Source organism: Phalaenopsis equestris, unplaced genomic scaffold, assembly GCF_001263595.1.
Source record: "Phalaenopsis equestris unplaced genomic scaffold, ASM126359v1 Scaffold000800, whole genome shotgun sequence".
NCBI classification, from domain to species: Eukaryota; Viridiplantae; Streptophyta; class Magnoliopsida; order Asparagales; family Orchidaceae; genus Phalaenopsis; species Phalaenopsis equestris.
The window spans coordinates 686,043-709,921 of NW_018165240.1; the positions used below are offsets into that span (position 1 = coordinate 686,043).

Consider the following 23,879-nt stretch of genomic DNA (forward strand, 5'->3'; position numbering starts at 1 on the left):
TATATATATAATTATTTTTTTTTTCATTATTTATTTTTTAAAAAGGATTGATCAAAAGTTATTAGACGAGTCCGAGCCATCTCAAAGTGTGTTAAATATTCGAGCATCATATCAAACTCATGAGCTGAGGACTTACGACCATCAGAGAAGCTGCTCGTATGCTCACGTAGAACAATACACACACACATACTCCGATTTTTTTATTGGTATCTGAGAGTCAATTGTAAGTCCCCTGAGGCCGGGTTCAAATTCTCTTATGATAACGATCGCTTTATGGAGTGTGGTACTCGAATTGTCAGACATTATGCGTGACTGAGAGCTCATATAATAACTAGTCATTTCTTTTATTTTAAAAATATTCATCGCTTGACATGATTTATGACTCCAAATTAATTTAAATTTTAATTTTTAATTTATGACTCAAAATCCATTAATGATGGAATAGATGTCTCATTTTGAAGAAAAAAATTTCGTACATTTTGGAGGTTATACAAAACGTATAAGAGGGTATATCTGCATCATACTCCTTTGTAACCTCTATATAACCTTTTGTAACTTACCTGTAACATACAAATAAGTTCCGCACTTCTGTTTTAATATATTAAGAACTTAATTGTAGGTTACAGTTAGGTTAGAGAAGATTACAATGGGGTATAACGCGAATATAACTCCTTTATACCTCTTGTATAACCTAAAAAATGTACGCAGCGTTGCGTACGTCTTACGTACGCAAATTTTTTTGCTCACATTTCTCCTCATTTTGACTCCGTTATGGTTAAGTAGGTATTCATTTCTTCTCTATTTATATATGTAACACACTAAAATTATTTTTTTATATTTACATTAATTTAAATTTTCATATTACATAAAAATACCACTATTTAAACTTGAAAGTGAAATAATTTTTTCTTGCATGGAAAAAGTAATTTACGGCTGTGAATCTAAAAATTATGACATAGGTGTTAGATATGTAAATACATAAGAATCTTCATAGGAAGCAAGGTAAGTCCTGTGATCGTAGCATGCTTGTGGGCGACATGGAAGACAGAGACTCGAAGAGAAAGAGGAAGAACCCTAGATCGGTGCTATGGCTTGCTCTCATTCTCGCAAACCTTTCCTTGGGGTTTACCATGGGTGACAAGTGCTCCTCCTGCAATACGATTGCGGTATATCGCCTCTTCGTCCCCACATTCCCATTCCCTTTCGGCATATTTTGTGTTTTTTTTTTTGGATTTCGAGGGGCCTGAATCCTGATCTCAATGTTCTTGTTCACTATGAAAAGTATCAACTCGCCAAGTTTGGAATGCCCATATATTCCGGGGAATTATCTTTAGGAATTTGTTCGTTTTCTGTCCTTTATATAATGGATCACTTTGAACTCAGATTATGTGGCTTTTCATATGTTTTACCAAGTATTTGTATCTGGCAATTACGAGACGTGTATGATTTCTTCTGCTTAGACAAGCAATAATGCAAACACATTTCATGCAATACTGTCATGAAGTTTCTTATAAACTGGTGTATTAATTAGGTTGGAATCTGAATTTAATTTTACAGCACTTATTGCCGTTGTTTTTGGTTAACTGTTTAAAAATTGATAAATTTATGAATTAATTTTTTAAAAAGTTTTTGTCATATGAAGGAGGGAGGGAGGGAGAAACAGGTTGTTTTAGTTTTGCTTTCAGAAAAAAGGATGACTGCTGCGACATATGTATCTCTTGAGTTGCCAATGCTTAATTAGCTCCAAATGTGAATATGTTTTGCAAATTTATTCTGTATTTGGATTGAAATGCCTTATCCAATAGAGATGTTTGAGAAATCCAGGAAGAGATTGATTAATCTATTATTTTTTTCCTTGGGTTGGAATCATTGATATAATTTGAAACTTTTTCCCCAAACTTTTCACGCATAAAATGTTTATTCTCAAATGGTTACAATAGGCAGCTTTGGTTTCTGGTAAAATTCTAGCACTTAAAGTGTACCATAAAGTCTTTGATTTCTTCAATCACGGCCTTGCATAGTTGTATGTTCTACTTTAATTGCTATTGTTCTTTTCTATTGAAAACTATGCACGGGAATGGGGTTGATTGCTGAATAGCAATGACTAAAATTTTCTTAAAGTTATGTTGAATCTAGAACTTTTTATTTAATTATTCTTTTTCTTTGAATTTGAAATTAATATGTTAATCCAATTTATTCTTTATGTATGGTTATGTCTATCTATGTATGTATCCCCATCCAAAAGATCTTTTGCTTTGGTTTCTTTGATTAATTTTGTGCTCTATGACATGCAGGACGAGATTCAAATTGGGATTTCTAATGTAAGTTTACTCTTACCTTCTAGAAAATTTTTCTTTTTTCTATCATTATTTTAAACACATATCTTGAAATAAAATGCAGAATAATATTGTTTCTTTTGTTGAGCTTGATTACGATGTTCTTGCGGTTTGTAGAACTTATTTGCTAATCACTAAGGGTGCGTTTGGAGCAGCAGTGCGGTGGCGGTGCTGCATGGCACCACAGTTCTTTTTGTTTGGCAAAACTGCATTTTGCCTGCGTTCTTAAAATGTTGTAGCTAAAAATTATGTTTTTCCACAAGACTTTATGCGGAGGTTGCTAGAAAGTTGTGGTCTGGTTTAAAAAAAAAAATTGTAATAGCCACCACAGCACAACAGATTCTTCTTCAGTAGCTTCACAGCTGCTTATTTAAACAGTTGCAGCTGCCCAAAACAGAGCCTAAGCTTGTTGTTGTGGCTCCTCTTTATTTTAATTTTCAGTCAGATGACACCAAAACACGACAATATTTCTCATGCATAATGTTTCCCCAATTGTTTGAGATTACCATGTATTGTGAACCAAAAGCATTTTAGCTATTTTTTCCAGTCTCCAATATCTTTTTATCAGGAGAACATGACACATATGCATTGAAAAAATTAAGAATGAAATTTATTCAAATAATGAAGCTATTTTAGAGTTTCATTGAGAAAGAAAAAATAATTATTGAAGGATATTTAAACAATAGCATCCCAAGAATCCTTGGAAAAGTTATTTAGTTTCTTTCTGAAATAAACCACCTTTTTTCTCCCATCTCATCAATATTTGTAGTGTATTATCTATTGTAGACCTTGTTTGCAAAAAGCTTTTGTGCTATTTACCTTATTTTTTGATGCATAGCATACCAAAATATATCAAATTTTTTGTACAGGAATAACGCAGAAAACTTCTTTATGTATGGTAAAGAAAAGTTTTGCTAGAACAAAAAAAATTTATCAGGATGAATTAGTTACGCTTCCAAAAATTTTATAGTCTCTTTGCGGTTATTTGCCTTGTATCTAATGCTAATTATTTCTCTTTGTCTGACATTAGTTAATTTGAATTCACAACCATCTTTGTAATTCATATGTAGTTAGCATTGATAAAACAAAAAATGAAGAAAAAAAGTGACAATGAAATTATAACCTTCAAAACCTCTCTCAAACGATCTGTTACCTGTGATAACGATTTATGTGATTGTAGTGTGTGTAGTATTTCTTAAGGTATGGTGATAGATTCTTATGCTTTTATACCTTATAATGGGATATCATTATGAAGAAACGTTTAAAATTATCAACGGGCCATTATATTTGAGTGGTTGACCTCAAATAGCTACATACAGAAATATTAATGTGAGAAAAATACATGGGAGAACTCAAGTACGGATGACTCAGTTCCTAAATCTCCCACACATTTAATCCTTTGCTCCTAACAATATGTCAACAAAAGAGTGCTGTTAAGCTCTTCCTTGTTTTTTGCTATCTGCTATTTTTTATGATTAAGACTCAACGATGTGAGCAAAAAATTTCCATTATCTTCACGGTCACGCGACAATAACCTCCTCATCAATTTCATATGTATTAATAAATGGAATCTCTACTACGATTATGATAATCCTCACTGTTGTGGCCTTCATGACGATGCTGTCATAGCTTCCTTGTTGCTTTTGTGAAAACTCACTATTTTGCGGAGCTATCTCTATTACTATGGCCTTTGATGTCTCATCACCATCTCTATTTTGTACTTGGTAAGAACCCTAAAATCCTCTTCGTACTCTAGAGACTCCCTTTAATTTATTGATTTGTTTATTTGAAACTTGGTTTATCCAAAATCATTTATATCTAAGTTAAGTGTGACATAAGAATGCTAAGATCGGCATGTGGCAAAATTAAAAATGAATAAATTAATAAATGATTCTATTAGAAAAAAATTTTTGAGCATCAACAATTGAAGATAAGGTAACTGAAAAATGACTTGGGTGATTTGGACACGTGCAATGAATTCTAGAAAATGTGCTTTTTTCTAATTGATTTTTTCAATTTTTGTTGGTCCATATTGTTGTTCATCTACAAATCAACTAGAGATTTCTGAGGGCTTTTGCCTTTTAAGTGCCTTATTGCCATGATATCACCAATATGTCCCAAATAATCCCAGACAATGTGCATGGGACCTTATGTTGGTTTTTTAGAAGCCTAACTTTAAGCAACACTAAGACTATACCACTTTATATTGAGGATCAAGACTTATGTTTCAATGCACTTTTTAGAGAGGTTGATATGAAGAACATATGGAAACACAAATCCGGCAAAGAGACATGAGATTTTACATGATTTTGATTCTAGTGACTATATTTATTGGTATATAGTCAAATGGTGCAGTTTTTAATTATTTTATAATGACTTTTTTTTCATGATACTTTGCAGGTTGAATTAATTCTCTGCATTGCAGAGGATCCCTGAATTCCTTCGATTCCCTTATTTTCATTTTCCTACAAATAGATTTATTTTTCAGTTATTATTCTTGATTAAATCAAACGATTATTGATTGAACTTTCTGATAACAAAGAAATAAGTTCCAAGTAATTAATATTAATCTAAAATGGTAAAGTTCAATAAAAAAGCCAAATTCCAACTTCTTTGAGCTCAATGATAAAGATTGAGCAACTTCATGAGAGGATATGGCGGTGTTTTGTTTGGAAATTCTATTTTGAATAACCATTAATGTAAATAATGGAAGAAACAAAAAAAAATTACTCAAACTTTTCATTTTAATGGATCATATATATCTTTCAAAGAAATGTGTTGTAGTTTTGGTTTGCTTATTTACCTTATATTGTAATGAGTGCCGCTTGCTTACTTTTATTCTTTTTCATAAATAACATTAACCATCGCTTTCTTCTTTGAAAAATCTTGTAATTACAACCAAAGCTTGTTGTGAGAATCGATTCACTAATCTTGCTATTTTATGTTTTTTAAGGAGAAACCTAGAAACCATCTTGACATGCGTCATCGATTGGATTCTAAAGGTCAACGTGAAGGAAAACTAATTGATTACAGGTATTTCTATGAATTATATCTCTCGTTTTTCCTCATTTATCTTCATTATCTTTTTATTTTCAAGTAATAAGAAACTATACTTATTTAATTAGTTATTAATTAATCATATTACCACACTTAGTAATGCAATATGTTTAGTCCTCATATAGAACTACATATATATCTACAAGAAAGTGAACCTCATTACACGCTCCATTATTTAGCTTGCGTGTAATGCATGGTAATAATCTTCTGTAATTATTTAAAAATTTTGATAAGATTGTCATCACATCATAATTAGCTTAATCCCAGATCTTTGTGGTAATTTTATGAAGAAAAATATAAATTCCACCTAATTCTTATGTTTACGTCCAACACGTATAGTTTTATATCTATATTTATGATATTTTGGTGCTATAAATTTATGCATGAAAATATGTATTTTATTTTTAAAAAGTAACTAACTGTAGTATTTTTGATGTGATATTAATGATTTGAGAGGTATGCATGTAAATAGGAATGTTAGGTGTTAGTATGTAAATGCATAAGAATTATGTGGTAGGTATGTAAATGCCCCTTTTTTGAAATCCTTCCTTTTTTTTTTTCTGTTGAGTGCTTCTGCCATCGCACTATATATTTACAAAATAAGACTTTTTGAAATTATCAATCACTTTTGAATCCAACAACTTACAAGGCACACAAAATTGAATAGAATAGAAATTTTATTAAGCAAAAAAAACTTTCTTACTAGCCTAATATCATATTTTTATAATCTTTCATCTGTTTTTTTAGCATTATTTATAGATTTTTTTGAAATCAAAATCTTGCATGTATTGGGATAGGTTCACTTGTACCCATACGACTAAGAAGCTAATACAAGCTTGTTTGGGATCACTTTTATTTTTTTTATTTTTATTTTTATGTTAAAAATATATTTGCTTAGTGTTTTTTCTGTATGCTTTTATCTTTTGTTTAAACCATAAATTAATTTGTTTTTAAAAATACTGAAATTACCAAAAAGATGATTTGAGTGTTCTTAAAAAAAACTAATCATGTTATAACATAATCAAATATGTTTCATTTTAGGTAAAAACATAAACAAATCAAAAATAAAAAATAAAAAATGAAAACCAGAAGTGATCCTAAACAGCCCTTAAGAGGACACATTCCGGCCTCATATGCGGATCATTGTAGACATGTTTCCAATAAATTGAACTCAAAGCTTCAAAATAAAGCAAATAAATTAAATAGTCTTTAACGTATCTCCATCAATTTTTATCTGATGCCCCAAACAATTTATGCTTTTCATCTGTTTAAGCCTGTTCATTGTATTATGAAATTTTCGCCTTGTCACAGTAAGGAAGAGGTTTGGGAAAAATTTCTGTACATTTGTCATCATACAATGCAACCACTATTCAATTTCATCAAATCTCACTTAGGTATCCTTGAGAGCAGCAAAGCGGTTGAAGAAATAACTTTGATTATTATTCTTTTTGATTTATCTGTTACAAAGATGGAAGATTTACATACATACCACTCAATTCCTATGTATTTCTATATTCAACTTCTAAACTTCAATTTTTAGATCTATATATATGACCTTACCTATGCATGAAAGTGGTGCATTTGGTATTTTCGATGTGATATGATTATATGAAAGATTTGGGTGGTAAAAATGTAAAAAAGTAAGTTTAGGTGTTTGATATGTAAATACATAGTGATTGAGTGGTATGCATGTAAATGCCCCTAAAAAGATTTATTTCTCTTTGTTCATTAGCAAGTAAATCAAACTTTTAATTGTGCTTTTTTGGGTTTGAAAATTGTATGTATGTGATATAACTCTTTGTTTGAGGATAATCTTTGATTTTTATTTTGCAAATATATCAGTTTTCCATACTTATTTACCGTTTCTCAATAAAGCATCTGGATAAATTTTGTTTATAGTAATTAGCTAATGAGACCATTTGATGATCCGATTAGGAGAGTAGATGTTTTAGATTCGACTTGTGTTAAGAAAGGCAGAGATAGACCTAGGAAGACTTGGGCTTATTGTATGAAAAATGATCTTAATTTACTAGAACTAAATGAAAATATGACACTAAATAGGACGCAATGGAGAAAAAAGATTCATGTAGCCGACCCCACGTAGTGGGATTAAGACTTTGTTGTTGTTGTTGTTGTAATTAGCTAATGAGAGTTGCACTTATTTAGAGTTTTATCATTCCACCCTAGTAAAAATGCTTGTATAGTTGAATCCATTGATTTTTTCGTTTGGTTTGCATTTTCTCTGGCTGGGAGCTGACTTTGTACCTTTGGTTTTTTATTATTATAGAGTGAGTGAACTAAGAGTTGTTGAACTTCTGGATGGTCTTTGTGAGAAAATGCAGGACTACACTTTGGAGAAGGTATAAATTTGTTTCAGATAAACTACAATAGTTTTTTTTTTTAATTTTTTATCCATAATTTAATGACAGATTTCCATCTTTAATGGTTAGGTTTTCTTAATTTTTAAAATTTCATCGAACTATTTTGAGCAATAGCAAGAAGTAGATTAGAATTTTCTGTAATTGATCATTTTAAATTATGTGATTGCAAGCTCATAAATAATTTTTTTACCGCACATCATTTTTTTTTAACTAAGATAATGCACTTATACATTGACTTCTAACTTTGCATACTACCGGAGGGGATTATCGCTTAAGTTGTGAGATGAGTTGATTCTTTTTTTTAATATATTTTGTTAAAATACTCTCATTTTTTGAAATTATTAACTTAAATCTTCATTAGTTCCGGTGACATGTCTATTTTTTGTCCCTATTTAAAGAGTTTGGGACTAACCGGAACCTTTTACATAATTTGGGACTAGAATAAATCCTCACAAATATTTGAGAGATCATTTTGGATCTTTTTTCTTTTAGAAATTACTGGATCTTTTAGAGGCAAGTTCAAGCATTTGTTTGGGTTAAATTGGATGAAATAGAGTTTCGCTTTTTGAAATTTGCCTTTAAGGTGAGAGAAGTGAGCTTCAACCTTGGTGGCTACGAAGTTACCTTCAATTTAACATTTTCACTATTAATAATAATATAATCATATTAAATTAATGGGGTGCTAGGTTAGAATATTGTTTTCATTTGGAACTAAGACCGAAACACTTGTTAGTAAAACAATATAGCCCTTTGTAGATCTCATCAATAAAGTTGCAGGTGATGGTTTTAGGTTTTTAAGTGGGGAGCTAATGATACACAGGTAGTTCAGTTCTAAGTTTCTATGGTAGACTTGGTGGGGGAATATTATTCATTTTATTCAGAAGATGCATTAGAAATTCTTTGCTATAGTCATGGTATTGAATCCCGTCTACCACCATTAAAAAAAAATACGAAGTGGGTTTTTTGTTTATTTTCAAACTAGTTGAGTATTTTTCATGTACAACCTTTTTCTTTTTGAGATATAAAATGTTGATATGCTGCGATTTTGTGATTGGTTTATAAGTTAATTATTTTATATGGAGAAAAATATAATACTTGCAGCTTGCAGCTTGACACAGGTGAAGAGATTTGGACCAAAGTAAATGATTGGGACAACTTTCCAAGTGGTAAAGGTTAGAACTTCACATTATATGTGATCTAATATACACAAAATATTCCAAGATTGTTCGTCCAACTTTTTCTTGATAATAATTACTAAAGTTAAATGGATAATGACATATTTAAGGGGGTGCTTTTCAAACTTAAGCTCTCCCCTTCATGGAACATAGATCAATGATTCCAACTACTTGCTTTAATGTCTTGACTCATCAATAGGGAATTCGATGGGTTCCAAAGACCCTTTGGAACTTAGACCGAGGCTGTCAGCCATATATGCCTTGGCATGAAAATAAATCCCCTAAAATTGTCCCAGGTGCTCCGCTCCACATTGCTCTTATCTCTGTTTTGTCTGGAAATTTGGTCCAACAACCTTTCATGCCATTTATATGAGTTGCACAAAATAATTTTTATATTTTCTCTGAAAGCTAAGCTTGCAAAATGTAATCAAATTCATTTATAAGGAAAGTAGGTAAAAAAAAAAAAGCTGTGTTAAAACATCTTGTTGGCATCTTCAAAAACCTTCATTGTTGCATCCAAGTTGAGCTATACAAATTGAGTCAAGTAGTCATGAGTGAAAATCTTCTTAAAATTTTAGCTTAAAATGCACAAGGAACCAACCACAAATATTCCATCTTGTCCTATTTTCTAGCTTATAGTTGATTTGATTTTTCATCCAATCAATAATTGACATTTGTAGTTGATGATTTTTACTCAATCAATTTAAGTACAAGTTTGTTGTGATATCAGAGTTAACCCAAACAACAATAGAAAAGTAAATATTATTACTGAAAGTAAGTATGCGATTACAACCCAACAAACTTAAAAGTAAAAACAACAAAAATCATGACACACAGATGCCCCCACAAGGGATTGATCCAAAGGTGCTGGTGGTTGGTTACGTGGAGTGTTTAGCATGCTAAGGGTTAGAATGGCGGTAGGGAGTGTTAGTAGGCAGTAATAGCAGCAACACGGGGATTGTGGGGTTGCGGTTTGGGGATGGCAGCAAATCCGGGAGGCTAGACAGCAGATTAACAACTATAAAACATAAGTAGTTTCTGTTTGGGGGCGACAACATGGTGGGCGCAGGTTTGGGAGGCAGCGACAGTGCAAAGGAAACAACAAAAATCATGACACACAAATGCCCCCACAAGGGGTTGATCCAGAGGTGCTGGTGGTTGGTTACGAGGAGTGTTTAGCATGTTAAGGGTTAGAATGGCAGTAGGGAGTGTCAGTAGGCAGTAATAGCAGCAACACGGGGATTGTGGGGTTGCGGTTTGGGGATGTCAGCAAATCCGGGAGGCTAGACAGCAAAATGACAACTATAAAACAACAGTAGTTTCTGTTTGGGGGTGACAACATGGTGGGCGCAGGTTTGGGAGGCAGCGACAGTGCAAAGGAAAGGGGGGAGTGTTGGTTTTAGAAGGTGATAGTTAGGGTACATGAAAATTCTGGAAGGGGGACGACAAAGTGGACTATAAGAAATAGCTATGGGGGCTGTCCGACGGTTGCAATGGGGGAGGAGAGCAAGGAGATAGTGACTGGGTGGAAGGAGGTTAATAGGTTGGTTGACGTTTGGATGGCAGGCGACAATAACGTGATAGGCGGCTGGAAAGGGCAACAGGAAGGCGTTGTCGGTCGCTTAAAAAATTTAGAAATTGTCGGCCGCCGAAAGGATATCCCGACGTTCGGTTTTAAAAGATGTTTAATTTAATATATATATATTTACAATAGTTTAAATGATCGAGCACAACCACAAACAATATATCTGCCTCGAAGGATAGATACACAACTTGCTGGTGGTGCTTAATTAAATAAACTAAAGAATTTATGACATCCGTTTTAGCGTGAGAACCTTTTATTTTGACTGACAAGTTCTCCTATCTAATATAAAAAATTAGATAGGGTTTATATTACCTTATTTCTTAAAACTCCCTACTGATTTCTTAAAACTCCCTATAGAGGCAAACCCCTATAGTTAATTACCTCTCAAATGACTGAGGTCACTTAAGAGAACTCTCGATGATGATCAGAGGTATCAATCTTCATGAATTCAAAGTTTAGGGTTTCCAAGATTGGACATAGAAAAGTCAAGTGGGAAAAAGACCAAATGAGAACATTTATTTCTGGAATCAAAGGAAAGAAAAGTAGGGGATGTCATGGATCCTGGGGGAAACCTCGGTGACTTCCCAAACTATCTTATCTTTTGACTTCAATTTAGAAAAAAATGTTATTTGATGTTTCATCATGCTAATTTTATCATTTATGACTTATATTTGTAACAAATTGCCTGGAAGATATGAGAGTTTACGTTGTCGTCTCGGAACCTAATGCGAGTTAGGGCTTAAATTGCACAACTTGGCTGTGCAAAGACCTAAAAGATAGAGTGAGGATTTATGTCGCGCTAGTCAGACTACCTCGAAATCCTATGACTTGCTGTTTAATTCTAAAGAAAATGTTTGTTGTTGTAGATCTATTGAAGTTGTTCTTCTGTACATCCTCGTCGTGCTGCCCACGGTGTTAAATCCAAGCTCCACGTCGTAGCAATTTCATGTTTAGTTTATGTTTAAATGTACATGCAATTGTTGAGTTGATGATCTGCTACTGGGTACCTCCTATTAAACCAAACTACTGACCTCCTATTCTAAGATATAGTGTGTAAAAGAAACAATAGCAGGTATAACAAAGGAAAACAGTGACAACACAATATGTATATGAGCAGTAAAACATGCAGTATAGGAAAATAATAGAATGTACAGTAGAGAAGAACAGTAAAGTGTGCTGTAATATAAATCAAACATGTATATCTGGGAGGTTCACTATTTTTTTAAGTGTGATTGATGTAGCAGGTACAAATATAGTGACAAAATTTAAGAAACAAACTAGCATGCATTGTATAAGTAAAAATGAACAACAAAAGAAACACCACCTGAAAAACTCGAGAAAAAGTGACAAATGACCCACGATGGAAAACTCGAGAAAAGCAGTAATGACAAATCAAAGAAAGTCATCGAAAACATGGGAAGATCCCGGAAAAAACCACGAGTGCTTTACCAAAAGTTCCAATAAAATCACACAAAAAAGCCTGAAAAGAGAAAACCGCAAGCACTCGGGTCGGGACTAAGCTCAGATATTATATATTTATACTCGATGGACGTCTAAGGCGGCTACTATCGGTCACCCGAATATATAGAACCCGCCACTCAACTAGATGAGTATCCTACTAAACCTAAATTAGTAGGATGCTCTTTAGCCCGGTACTGGTAATCGAGAAGTGGACAACCATCTACAATATATTTAAAATTTATATTTTAGCATGCACATGGATTTCAGACATACAAAAAAAAAGTTATATCAATTTTGTTTGTAGTGAAAATATATTTTTTTGTAAATAGTGTATCTGTTCTTATCGTATCTATCCTTGAAATTTTGAAAATTATAGTTGTCCATGAGTCGATTACGCCGTCAGGCGTAGGGACACCAACAACCTAAGAAGGTACGGGTCCATCGCTAGTCTTGCGTCGATGAATGATACTATCGTCCTAAGGTTTACCGAGTCCCTGAATTGGGTCTTAATGTCTTAGGATGAAATATCATTCCGCTCTGCCACTGATGTGCCTTTGTCATCATCGCCCTAAGCCCCAAAACAAAACCGACCTACTTACGACCTTGCTTGATAGTTTCATATATAGCGATGACTATATATGCGCACTTATGTATCGTACATAAGCACCGAAAACCTAAACCAAGAAGCAATGAAAATAAATCGAAAAACGAGAAATGAAAAAGAAAGAAAACTAACCCACCTCCAAAACCAATTCAGGAGAGAAGAGTCATAGTGGTAGGAGGGTTAGCCTAAAACATACAATTGGCGGGGCTTCTCGAACGGGCAATGAGATGGGCACACTTCCCGATGCCGCACACTCCTCATGCTAGCCATGAAACATCTTTAAAAGATACAACTTAGAAACTTCCAAGCCATTCCAAAATATCAGAAAATTCATCATCTTTTCTTTCTCTTCTCTGTTTTTTTTTGCAAGTGATCTAGCCCGCAAAATTGGGCCCCGAAACACTTCCAAACATCTAACAGATCATTCCTCAGAAAAGAGCATTTGAATTCTTCCAAACATGAGAATTAAAGCATCTCAATTTATATACGTCAGAGCCTCCAATTTCGCCTTGAACTAATAATTCCACAAAGCGGTAGACATAACACCACACGAATAAAACCCAATAAGTGCTCCCGGCCGGGGGCAGCAAAGAAAGCAAACTAAACCCAAACAAACACCTTACAAGCTCACGGGTAGGGACAACCAGGAGACTACAAACTGGGAAAACTCACTGCTAGGAACAACCAGGGGAAGACACCAGCCCAACACCCAACGACAGGATCAAATCGCAGCCCCTAACTAGGCCAAAACCCAGCCACAAACAAACCAACACCAGAAACCAAGCCCAAAAGCTATAGCCCAACTCCCCACAACAGGCTCAAACTACAGTCAAAACCTCACCGAAACATGGCCAATCCACAGCCTAAAATCTCGCCAAAATAGGGCCAAATTGCAACTCATAACCTTGCCAAAACAGGGTCAAAATGCAGCCCAAAACTTCGGCAAAAGTTCCATTTAAAAGCCCCCCAAAATTACAGTCATTTCAGCCCACCAAAATACATTTTTAAAAGCTCTAAACTGAAGCCAATTCAGCCCACAAAACGTGTTTTTAAAATGTTCCAATTAGCTTGCCAAAATCAGCCCATGCAATTAAATTATTCGATATGTAAGAATTGAGTGGTATGTATGTAAATCTGTCCCAAAAATGCAACCGAGGTGTCAGAGATGTAAATGTATATAAATTGAGTGAAGTGTATGTAAATCAGCTCGAGCCCACCTCAAGTTTGAGGTAGAGGCTATCGTATATGAAATTATTTGAACGATACAAACCACCATGAGCTAAGAAAACAAAAAAAAAATCATTTATAACCCAAGCCGGTCGAACCAAATTTCGGAAGACAAAAGGAAATGACTTCCCATTTCTTTTCCGCCTTTTTTTTATATATCCCCAAGCAACTTATATAAGCCCTTATATGTGTGTGATGCATAAAATTTAATCATAGCTACTACTTGTATTGATTTCCTTAGCATTGCCAAATGAACCGTTTATTAATAAATAAATAATCAATGCTTCAGCCTCCAAAAAAGTTTAGGTGTTATAAATGTAACTGTATAAGAATTGGGTGGCATATATGTAAATGCTCTTAAATATAACAGTCAAGCCTAAGTGTTAAAAAAGAGAATTGAATGGCCCATGGATAAGTATCAAGCACTCTAAATTGCACAAATTTCAGGTTTCCAAAATTTTCATTGAGAAATGCTCCTTATAAAACATATTGAACCTTTTTTTTATCACACCAAAAGGTGAAGATAAAAGAAATGTTTCAAGCTCATGAAGAATGACTAATGATTCATAGGATTAACAAGCAGGAAACTTGCCCATTAAAATTTTATCATTGGCACTCATAGCTTCACAACCATGAAACATGCATATTTTGAACAGGACGAAATTATAGCATTAAGAATGTGAACGGTAAAAAGCTGCAACCAAGTACTAGGTGACCTGCATTTGCTAAACTTCTAGTTACTTCAAAACATCCTTTTCATTTGCTTGCATGAACTGTTAGAATAGGAGATGTGCTTAACTAAGAACACCCCCAAACAAGTATGCCCAAAATATAAAAAGAATCATGAAAATGAACTCTGACATTATTTACTTCGATATCAATCAAGATGACAACGTAATGCGTAGTAAACTAACGATCCCCTATTAAAGTGCAGTTCCCATTTCCCACTGTTTGTATGCTATAGGTGCCGTTTTTTTATTTTTTTTCTCTTTTTTTTCTTTACTTCATCAAATGGTATTTAACAACCTCTCAACTGTCGGCATTAAAAAGTTGGGGGAGTTGCCTGTAAGAAACGGTCGGTCACCAGAATCGAAATTCCGTTGACCGCTTCAGAAGGACGTTTAATTTACATATATATAAGTTTTAAGAAAAATATGAAATCAAACTGACCCCATACTTTTCACAGTTTAAATGAAAGAGCACTATACCTCAGACCCTGTATATATCCCGAAGGATATATACAGGGCTTGAGGATGAGACTTGATCAAATAAACTAAGAAATATATGATATCCGTTTGGTCTGCAAAAATCATTTTTTTGGCGTACAAGTTCCCCTATTTAATAGAAAGAATTAAATAGGGTTTATATTAAGCTGAGTTCGGAAAAAACTTTCTATAAGGGCAAACCCCTATAGTTAATTACATCTTAAATGACCGAAGTCACTTAAGAAAGCTATCGATAAAAATCAGGGAATACTATCTTCAAAGAGGTCAAAAGGATATGACTTTTCAACGAAATCGGACCAAAGAGTATCAAATGGGAAAGACTCAAATTCAGAATATTCTTGAGGAATCCAAATGAGGAAGAACTAGGCGAGGTCATAGATCTGGAGGCAAATCTCGGTGACTTCTCTATCTATCATATGGTTTGACTTCAGTTTCAAGAAAAAATTACTCAAGTGCTTCATCCTGCCAATTTTATTTAATTAGGGCTTATATTTGCGTGACACAGTCACACAAGTCGCTTAGAGTCACAGGGCTTATATTTGCGTGACACAGTCACACAAGTCGCCTAGAAGATATGAGGGTTTATGTCGTATCGGACGACAACCTCGGAACCTTGAACGAGCTAAGGCTTAAATTGCATAGTCTGACTGTGCAAAGACCTAAAAGATAAAGTGAGGATTTATGTCGCGCTAAGCAGACTACCTCGAAATCTTATGGCTTGTTGTTTAATTCTAAGGAAATGTTTTGTTAATGTAGACATGTTTTGCTGTTGAAGATGATCGTGCTGCCCACAACGCTAGTTCCAAGCTCTTCGTCGTAGCATCTAATTTAGTATTCAAGTTGTTTAATGTTGAAATAATGTAAAAGGTGAAGTCACCAATTTATCGTGGGTACCACCTAAGAGCTGCTACTGACATCATAATCTAGGGAAGTGTGTAAAAAAAAACATGTTAATTTGCAATGAAATCATGCAGTGGTAATGTGAAAACTGTACATCCGACATGAAAAATATACACTGAAAGATAGAATAAGCAAGCTACACTGGCAGGTGTGTGTGTGTGATGTGTGTAGGAGAAACGAAATAAAAGAATCAAAAAGTCAAAAAAAGTCTAAAAGGAACATTCCGTAATAAATCTGAAACAAAACAAAGCAAAGTGAAACAAAACAAAGTTCGTAGGAAATTCGAATAAATCCATAGAGATAAACTTGTAGAAAATCCAAAAAAAAGAATAAAAACGAAGAAAACATCAGAATGAGCTACAAGTTCAAGAAGACCGTAAGCTTGGTGGTGAGGAGGACTTAGAGCTGAGCTGTAGACCACAACCTTAATTATTGACTACTAAACCGACTTTCTGCAGAAGACAACTCTAATCCGACTCAAGTAGTCAACCGTGGACATTTGTAAAATTTTTGATACATTTCAGCCTGGATCTGCATGCAAGTAAAAGACGTAGGTAAGTAGACTGTTTTGTAGTGGAGGTGATTTTGTAATTTTCAAATGTATATATATATATATATATATATTATATTTTTAAAATAATTCGATCCACTAGTTGAATATTCTAGTCAAACTAGGACTGCTAGCAACTTTAGACCGCCGGCGGGGCCGCCGGCGGTAGAAACCCAAAGGCTGGGCGAATAGTATCTGTAAAAATTCCCTACTCTACCCTCTCCAGGGTCTCTGAGTTGGGAGATACTATTATGAAGGACCCGATTCTCTATAATGCAATCTTATCGGTCCTTAACCTCACACACTCCACTTACAACCTTGCTTGATGACCCCACATATAACAAGAGTGCTATACGTGTGCACATATGCATCCTACATAGGCACGTGACGTAGGCCAAGAAGCAAGGAGAAACAAAGGAATGAAGGCAAGGAAGAGAGAGAGGAGGAAATGATACCGCCTAAAACACGACGTAACGAAGGCGAATCATCCCTCAAAATTGACTCCCTAAATACGACTCGCTAAATGCGACTCAAAAACAACAAAATTGACTCTCTAAATGCGACTCAAAAGCTACAAAATCGACTCCCTAAATGTGACTCGAAAGCCACAAAACCGACTCGCTAAAACCGACTCGCTACTGTGCAACTGCGTCCGGAACGTTAATTTTAGCTAAGAGGGATACCCATTTTTCTAGGGCGCAGTACACGAATAAATTGCACGAAAATTGATATTTTTTAATATAAATTAAAAAAATTCTTATGTTTAATTCCTAAATCCCTAAACTCACGCAAGCCTCCTTTCCTTCGTTCGCGAGACCGACCGCCTTTGCCTCTCCCGTTCGCGAGACCGACCGAGCCCTCTCTCCGATCGAGAAGCTTCGGCCGAGATCCCCCTTCCGCGTGCTTCCGTGCTTCGATAAAGCTTCCACATGTTCCCTCCTTTGCCTAAAAACTTCGCCTCTGTTGTTGTCTTACCCCGCGCGACTCTTGTCGCTTCTCTTGGCTCGGCTCCCTTGGCATCGGTCCACCATGGGTAGGTTTAGGTAACTTCTTCATCTCCTTTGTGGCTATAAAAACCCCATTTGGGGAGTTCCTCAGGGCTGGCCAAATTTCTGGAAGGGGAGAGGTGCTGCCGGATTTCTATTTGAATCGTTTTGGTTGTCTTTGTTACTCTTTGTTTTGCCGAAATTTTAAAGGGAGAAGGGAAGTGCTGCCATTTTCGTTTTTTGATCCAAAACATAGGTAAAGGTTGGTTTATATTTTGTTTAGGCTAGGTTTTAGTATTTTTATTTGCTCCTTTGATGTGCTTGGTGATTTTGATTATTGAAGAGAAAACTCTTCTTTCCTTTCCATGACTTGTTCTATGTGAAATTTTTGTAGTCGTTTGTTCCTCTTTTGGTTGACCAAAATCTATGTTTGGGATGTTTGAGATTTTCATTGTTTTCATATGAAGTTTAAGGACTCTTTATTGTACCTTTTTGTTGGCTCAACTCTTGGCTTAAGCCGTAATCCCATGCTGAAAAATCTGAAGTTTACTTGACCTTTGAGCTTGCTTTGTACATGTCTAAAATCTGAAATTTATTTATATCTTTGTGTTTATCTTTACATGTTAAATTTTGGAAGCTTTGGCTTGACTTGGAAGCCACATCCATATGCTAGAAAATCTGAAATTTACGTAGTTTTTGAGTTTGCTTTGTACATGTGTAAAATCTGAAATTTACTTGTGGTTTTGAAGCCTCATTCACATGCTAAAATTTGAAACTTTGGTTTGCATTTTGAAGCCTCTTTCACATGTTAAAGTTAGCAACTTTAGTTTATATCTTAAAGTCGCTCTCTCATGGCCTAAGGTTGGAAGTTGTAGGTGGTATGTTGTACTTCCTTTCTCTATGCTTCTTAAGCTTCAAATACATAATATTTGAAAAGGATGACTTGCTTACTTTATGTTGTCTAGCATATTTTGAACTTGGGGCTTCACCCTTTTGAAGCATGGGAGAATTAGTTTATCATATGAAATTTTCGGATTTGAAACTTATCACTTTTGAAACACCCATGAATGAGGCAATGCAACATTGTTTTTCATTCATTTCACTAAGTTCTCATATGTATAACATCTAAGCCTTGATTTCACATGTTTTTCACCCCATTCCATGAAAAAAAAAGTGGGTGTTTTGCTTGTAGGATTTTGAAGTTTCCCTTTTCTACACTTATATTCATACTAAACACTTGTTGGATAGATGGGGTATTGTCACATATATGCTTGTAGCATCCTTTTGATTGTGTTATTTACATTTGAGAAAGGATGTCATCATTGCTATACCTGTCAAAATGCAAAATCTACACTTGTGATGTTACATTGGATGAGTTTACATCATTCCTATACTTGCCAAAATGCAAAATCTGCGCTTGTACAATCATGTGGAGTTAGTTTGGATCGTTTATATGCTTGTTCAATGCAAAATCTGCACTTGTACAGCTTTGCGGAGTTGATCTAGATCACTCCTATGCATGCTCAAATGAAAAATTTGCACTTGTATGACTATGGGGAGTGAGTTTAGATCATTTATATGTTTGCTTAAATGCAAAATATGCATTTATACAATTACTTTTGGATGATTTACTCATGTGCCTATACAAGTTCATCATGGTTAATGTGTGTTAGAAGAGAAGAGCTTTGGTGAATACAGCATTGTGTTGGAATGATTATTTCTAAAATATTTGTGATAATTTATTATTGCATATGTGAGAGGGTTTTGACTCGTTGAAAAGTATAGAAAGTAAAGGTGAATTGGAAGAACTTAAAATGGTTTTCGAGGCCCCCTTTGTGCTTGGATAGGGGCTCGATTTTGGCCATTCAATGACTCGGATTTTGCCTCATGAGGGGCACGAGTTTGGTGGCTTTCAAGTCATATTTAGCGAGTTGGTTTTGTGGCCTTGTGACTTTCAAGTCGCATTTAGGGAGTCGATTTTGTGGCTTTTGAGTCTCATTTAGTGAGTCAGTTTTGAGGGATGACCCGCCTCCGTTACGTCGTGTTTTATGCGGTATCATTTCCTCCTCTTTCTCTTCCTTGTCTTCATTCCTTTGTTTCTCCTTGCTTCTTGACCTACGTCACGTGCCTATGTAGGACGCATATGTGCGCATGTATAACACTCTTGCTATATGTGGGGCCATCAAGCAAGACTGTAAGTGGAGTGTGTGAGGTTAAGAACGGTGATAAGATTGCATTATAGAGAATCGAGTCCCTTAGAATAGTATCTCCCAACTCAGAGACCCTGGAGAGGGTAGAGTAGGAAATTTTTACAGATACTATTTGCCCAGCCTTGGGGTTTCTACCGCCGGCGGTCTAAAGTTGCTAGCAATCCTAGTTCGACTAGAATATTCAACTTGTGGATCAAATTATTTTAAAAAAATATATAAAAAATATATATAAATACATTTGAAAAATATAAAATCACCTCCACTACAAAACAGTCTACTTACCTACGACTTTTACTTGCATGCAGATCCATACTGAAATGTATGAAAAATTTTAAGGTCAACAATTGGCTACTCGAGTTTGATTAGAGTTGCCTTCTACAGAAAGTCGGTCTAGTAGTCAGTACTTAAGGTTGTGGTCTACAACACAGCTCTGAGTCCTCCTTACCACCAAGCTTACGGTCTTCTTGAACTTCTAGTCCATTCTGGTGTTTTCTTCGTTTTTGTTATTTCTTTCGGATTTTCTATAAGTTTACCTCTATGGATTTAATCGGATTTCCTACGAACTTTGTTTTGTTTCAGATTTATTACGGAATGTTCCTTTTCGACTTTTTCCGTTTTGATTCTTCTATTTCGTTTTTCCTACACATTACACACACCTGCCAAGTGTAGTTTGCTTATTATATCTTTCAGTATATATTCTTCTGTCGGATGTACTTTTTTCACATTACCACTGCATGATTTCATTGCACATTAACATGCTTTTCTTTTACACACTCCCCTAGATTAGGATGTCAGTAGCAGCTCCTTGGTGGTACCCACGATAAATTAGTGACTTTACCTTTTACATTATTTCAATTTTAAATGACTTGAATACTAAATTAGATGCTACGAAGAGCTTGGAACTAGCGTTGTGGGCAACACGATCATCTTCAACAGCAAAACATGTTTACATCAACAAAACCTTTCCTTAGAATTAAACAACAAGCCATAGGATTTCGAGTTAGTCTGCTTAGCGCGACATAAATCCTCACTTTATCTTTTAGATCTTTGCACAGTCAGACTGTGCAATTTAAGGCCTAACTTGTTCTAGGTTCCGAGGTTGTCGCTCGATACGACGTAAACCCTCATATATTCTAGGCGACTTGTGTGACCGTGTCACGCAAATATAAGCCCTAAATAATAAAACTGACATGATGAAACGTCAAATAATATCTTCTCAAAATTGAAGTTAAATAGTATGATAGTTTGGGAAGTCACTGAGGTTCGCCTCCGGATTTATGACCTCCCCTAGTTCTTCCTCATTTGGATTCCTCAAGAATATTCTGCATTTGAGCGTTTCCCATTTGACACTCTTTGGTCCGATTTCGTTGAAAAGTCCAATCCTTTTGTTATTTTTGAAAATAGTATTCCCTGATTTTTATTGAGAGTTTTCTTAAGTGACTTCGGTCATTTAAGATGTAGTTAACTATAGGGCCTTGCCCTTATAGGAAACTTTTCCGAACCCATCTTAATATAAACTCTATTTAATTCTTTGTATTAAATAGGGGAACTTGTCGGCAAATAAAATGGTTTTTGCAGACCAAACGAATGTCATATATTTCTTAATTTATTTGATCGAGTTTCATACTCAAGTATTATATTTATCCCTCGGGATATATACAAGATTCGAGGTAGAGTGTTCTTTCATTTAAACTGTGAAAAATATGTGGTTAGTTTGATTTCATATTTTTCTTAAAACTTTTATATATATATAAATTAAACGTCCTTCCGAAGCGGGCGACGAAATTTCGATTCCGGTGACAAACAGCTTCTTACGGGTAACTCCCCCAACTTTTTAGTGCCGACATCAAGCAGGCAAGCTTAAAAAGAAAGCTTCTCTAATGTGGCAAATTTAGTGAGAGTGGCAGCGAACGAACCAGAGTCGGACAAATTTGAAGTTAAGAAAAACATAGACTCTATTCGATTCAAAGTGAAATTTCAGAGTATAAAAGAAAATAATTCCTTACCGAAAATACTTCTCATTGCATGAAATATTTCACAAATGAACACAAGAAGAAAACAGTAAGAATCTTACTTCCAAACGACTGAAGAAAGAGGAGCGAGAAAGGGGGCTTCGACAGAGCTTCAACAACGACACACAACCAACAGTGATCCAACCAACCACGCCTCCCCCCCTTTTTTTTTGCTCGAAGGAGAACAAATAAAAGCAAAGCTCCAACACACCAAGAACACACCAATCAAGTGGGAAGAATCACTCAAAATTTTTGCAGAACCTCTCCACTCTCCAAAATTTCGGCGACCAGAAACTCTTCCCCAAGGGGGGGGGGGGGGGGTTTATAGCAGAGAAGAGGGAGGAGAAGAAGACGCCTATACCTACCTGAGGGATGAGCCAAACGTCAGAAAGTCGGGCAAGTGGCGACAAGAATCGCAGGGCAGGGAATGTGGCGGGTGGAAGGGTGGAGCGCTGCAGGGAGCAGTTGAAGACAGAGGCGTGCGACAGTGACGAGCTTTTAGGCAGAGCGAGCGTACGAGGAGGGGGGACTTTGGGCGAACCTTTGCGAAGGAGAAGAATTCGATCGGGCTAGCGTTCCGCTCGAGAAGCAGAGGCAAGTCGCGTCTTGCCTTTGGGTCGTGAACGGGAGAAAACGGAGGCCGCGTGCGTGAGGCGTGAAACGTGAGTTAGGTTTAGGGATTTAAGGTATTTTAAAATAAGGATTTTTGTTGTTTTTTTTATTATTTATTTAGAAAAATGTCAAATTTCGTGCAATTTATTCGTGCGTGGTGTCCTAACAAAATGGGTGTCCCTCCTACCTAAAATTGACGTTCCGGACTTCATAGCGTGGTCCGTTTTGTCATCCGGGATCGTTCAGACAATTTCTTCGACGGTCGGGTCAAAAAATGTCGAATTTAATTTTCGTCGAAATTTCGAGTCCGTGATCGATCGTTTCAAAAATTTATTTAAGGTTTCAACGAATAACGACGCAAACGATGCGAATTGTGGAAAATGAATGTTTCGATTCTCTAAATTGCGAAGTTTGTGTGCGCGAAGGTGCAAACTGTGCATAAGACCATCTTAGGACTTAATGATCCTATTGGGACTCCTTTTGAGTTTCCTTATGTTGGTTTCAACCTCCAAGTGCTAGAGGTCGATACCACACATGCAAAATTCCAAAAGGATAAAGAAGCAGGTTGAATTTCTAAAATGAGGCGGGTCCCATTTCTAAGGCTCTAAGATAGTCAAAGAGAGAACCTTAAGGCTAGACTCTAAACCCTAAGAAGAAAACTAGACCTCACTAAAAATGATGTCAACATGCTGTCGGCACAAAAAAGAGAAAGGAAGAGATTGTTTGGAGGGTCGCCCGTAAGAAACTGTCGGCAACCGGAATCGAAATCTCGTCGCCCGCTTCGGAAGGACTTTTTAATTTACGTATATATATATATAATTTTAGAAAAATATGAAATCAAACTGACCTCATATTTTTCACAGTTTAAATGAAAGAGCACTCTACCTCAAATCCTGTATCTATCCCGAGGGATAAACACAAGACTTGAGGATGAGACTCAATCAAATAAACTACTTGAGGATGAGACTCAATCAAATAAACTAGGAAAACATATGACGTCCGTTTGGGTCTGCGAAACCGTTTTATTTGCCGACAAGTTCCCCTATTTAATACAAATAATTAAATAGGGTTTATTTTAAGCTGGGTTCGGAAAAGCTTCCTATAAGGGCAAACCCCTATAGTTAATTACATCTTAAATGACCGAAGCCACCCAAGAAAACTCTCGATAAAAATCAGGGAATAATGTCTTCAAAGAGGTCAAAAGGATAGAACTTTACAACGAAATCGGACAAAGAGGTGTGAAGGGGGAAAAACTCAAATCTGGAACATTGTTAAGTGATCCAAATGAAGAGAAACTAGGGGAAACCACAGATTCTGAGGCGAACCTCAGTAGGTTCCCAGTCTATCCTATGGTTTGACTCCAATTTTGAAAAGAATTTATTAAAGTGTTTCATCCTGCCAATTTTATTTAATTAGGACTTATATTTGCGTGACAAGGTCACACAAATTGCCTAGAAGATATGAGGGTTTACGTCGTATCGGACGACAGCCTCGGAACCTAGAACGAGTTTAGGGCTTAAATCATACGGCAGAGCTATACGAATGCCTAAAGAAAAA

At 35.5% G+C, this 23,879-nt stretch overlaps 1 protein-coding gene across 4 annotated transcripts in view; it reads left to right on the top strand.

Moving 5' to 3' along the window:
- The first annotated feature begins 998 nt into the window (after window positions 1–998).
- Window positions 999–23,879, top strand: part of LOC110031286 (protein seele) — a 42,361-nt gene continuing 19,480 nt past the window's right edge. For 2 of the 4 annotated variants that reach the window (XM_020734409.1, XM_020734411.1), the window contains exons 1-5: window positions 999–1,166; window positions 2,295–2,321; window positions 5,290–5,369; window positions 7,681–7,753; window positions 8,883–8,946. In XM_020734409.1, coding sequence (XP_020590068.1) covers window positions 1,023–1,166; window positions 2,295–2,321; window positions 5,290–5,369; window positions 7,681–7,753; window positions 8,883–8,946 — 388 coding nt within the window. In that variant the 5' untranslated portion in view covers window positions 999–1,022. The remainder of the gene's footprint in view (window positions 1,167–2,294; window positions 2,322–5,289; window positions 5,370–7,680; window positions 7,754–8,882; window positions 8,947–23,879) is intronic. The other 2 variants (XM_020734410.1, XM_020734413.1) reach the window with 1 other exon arrangement.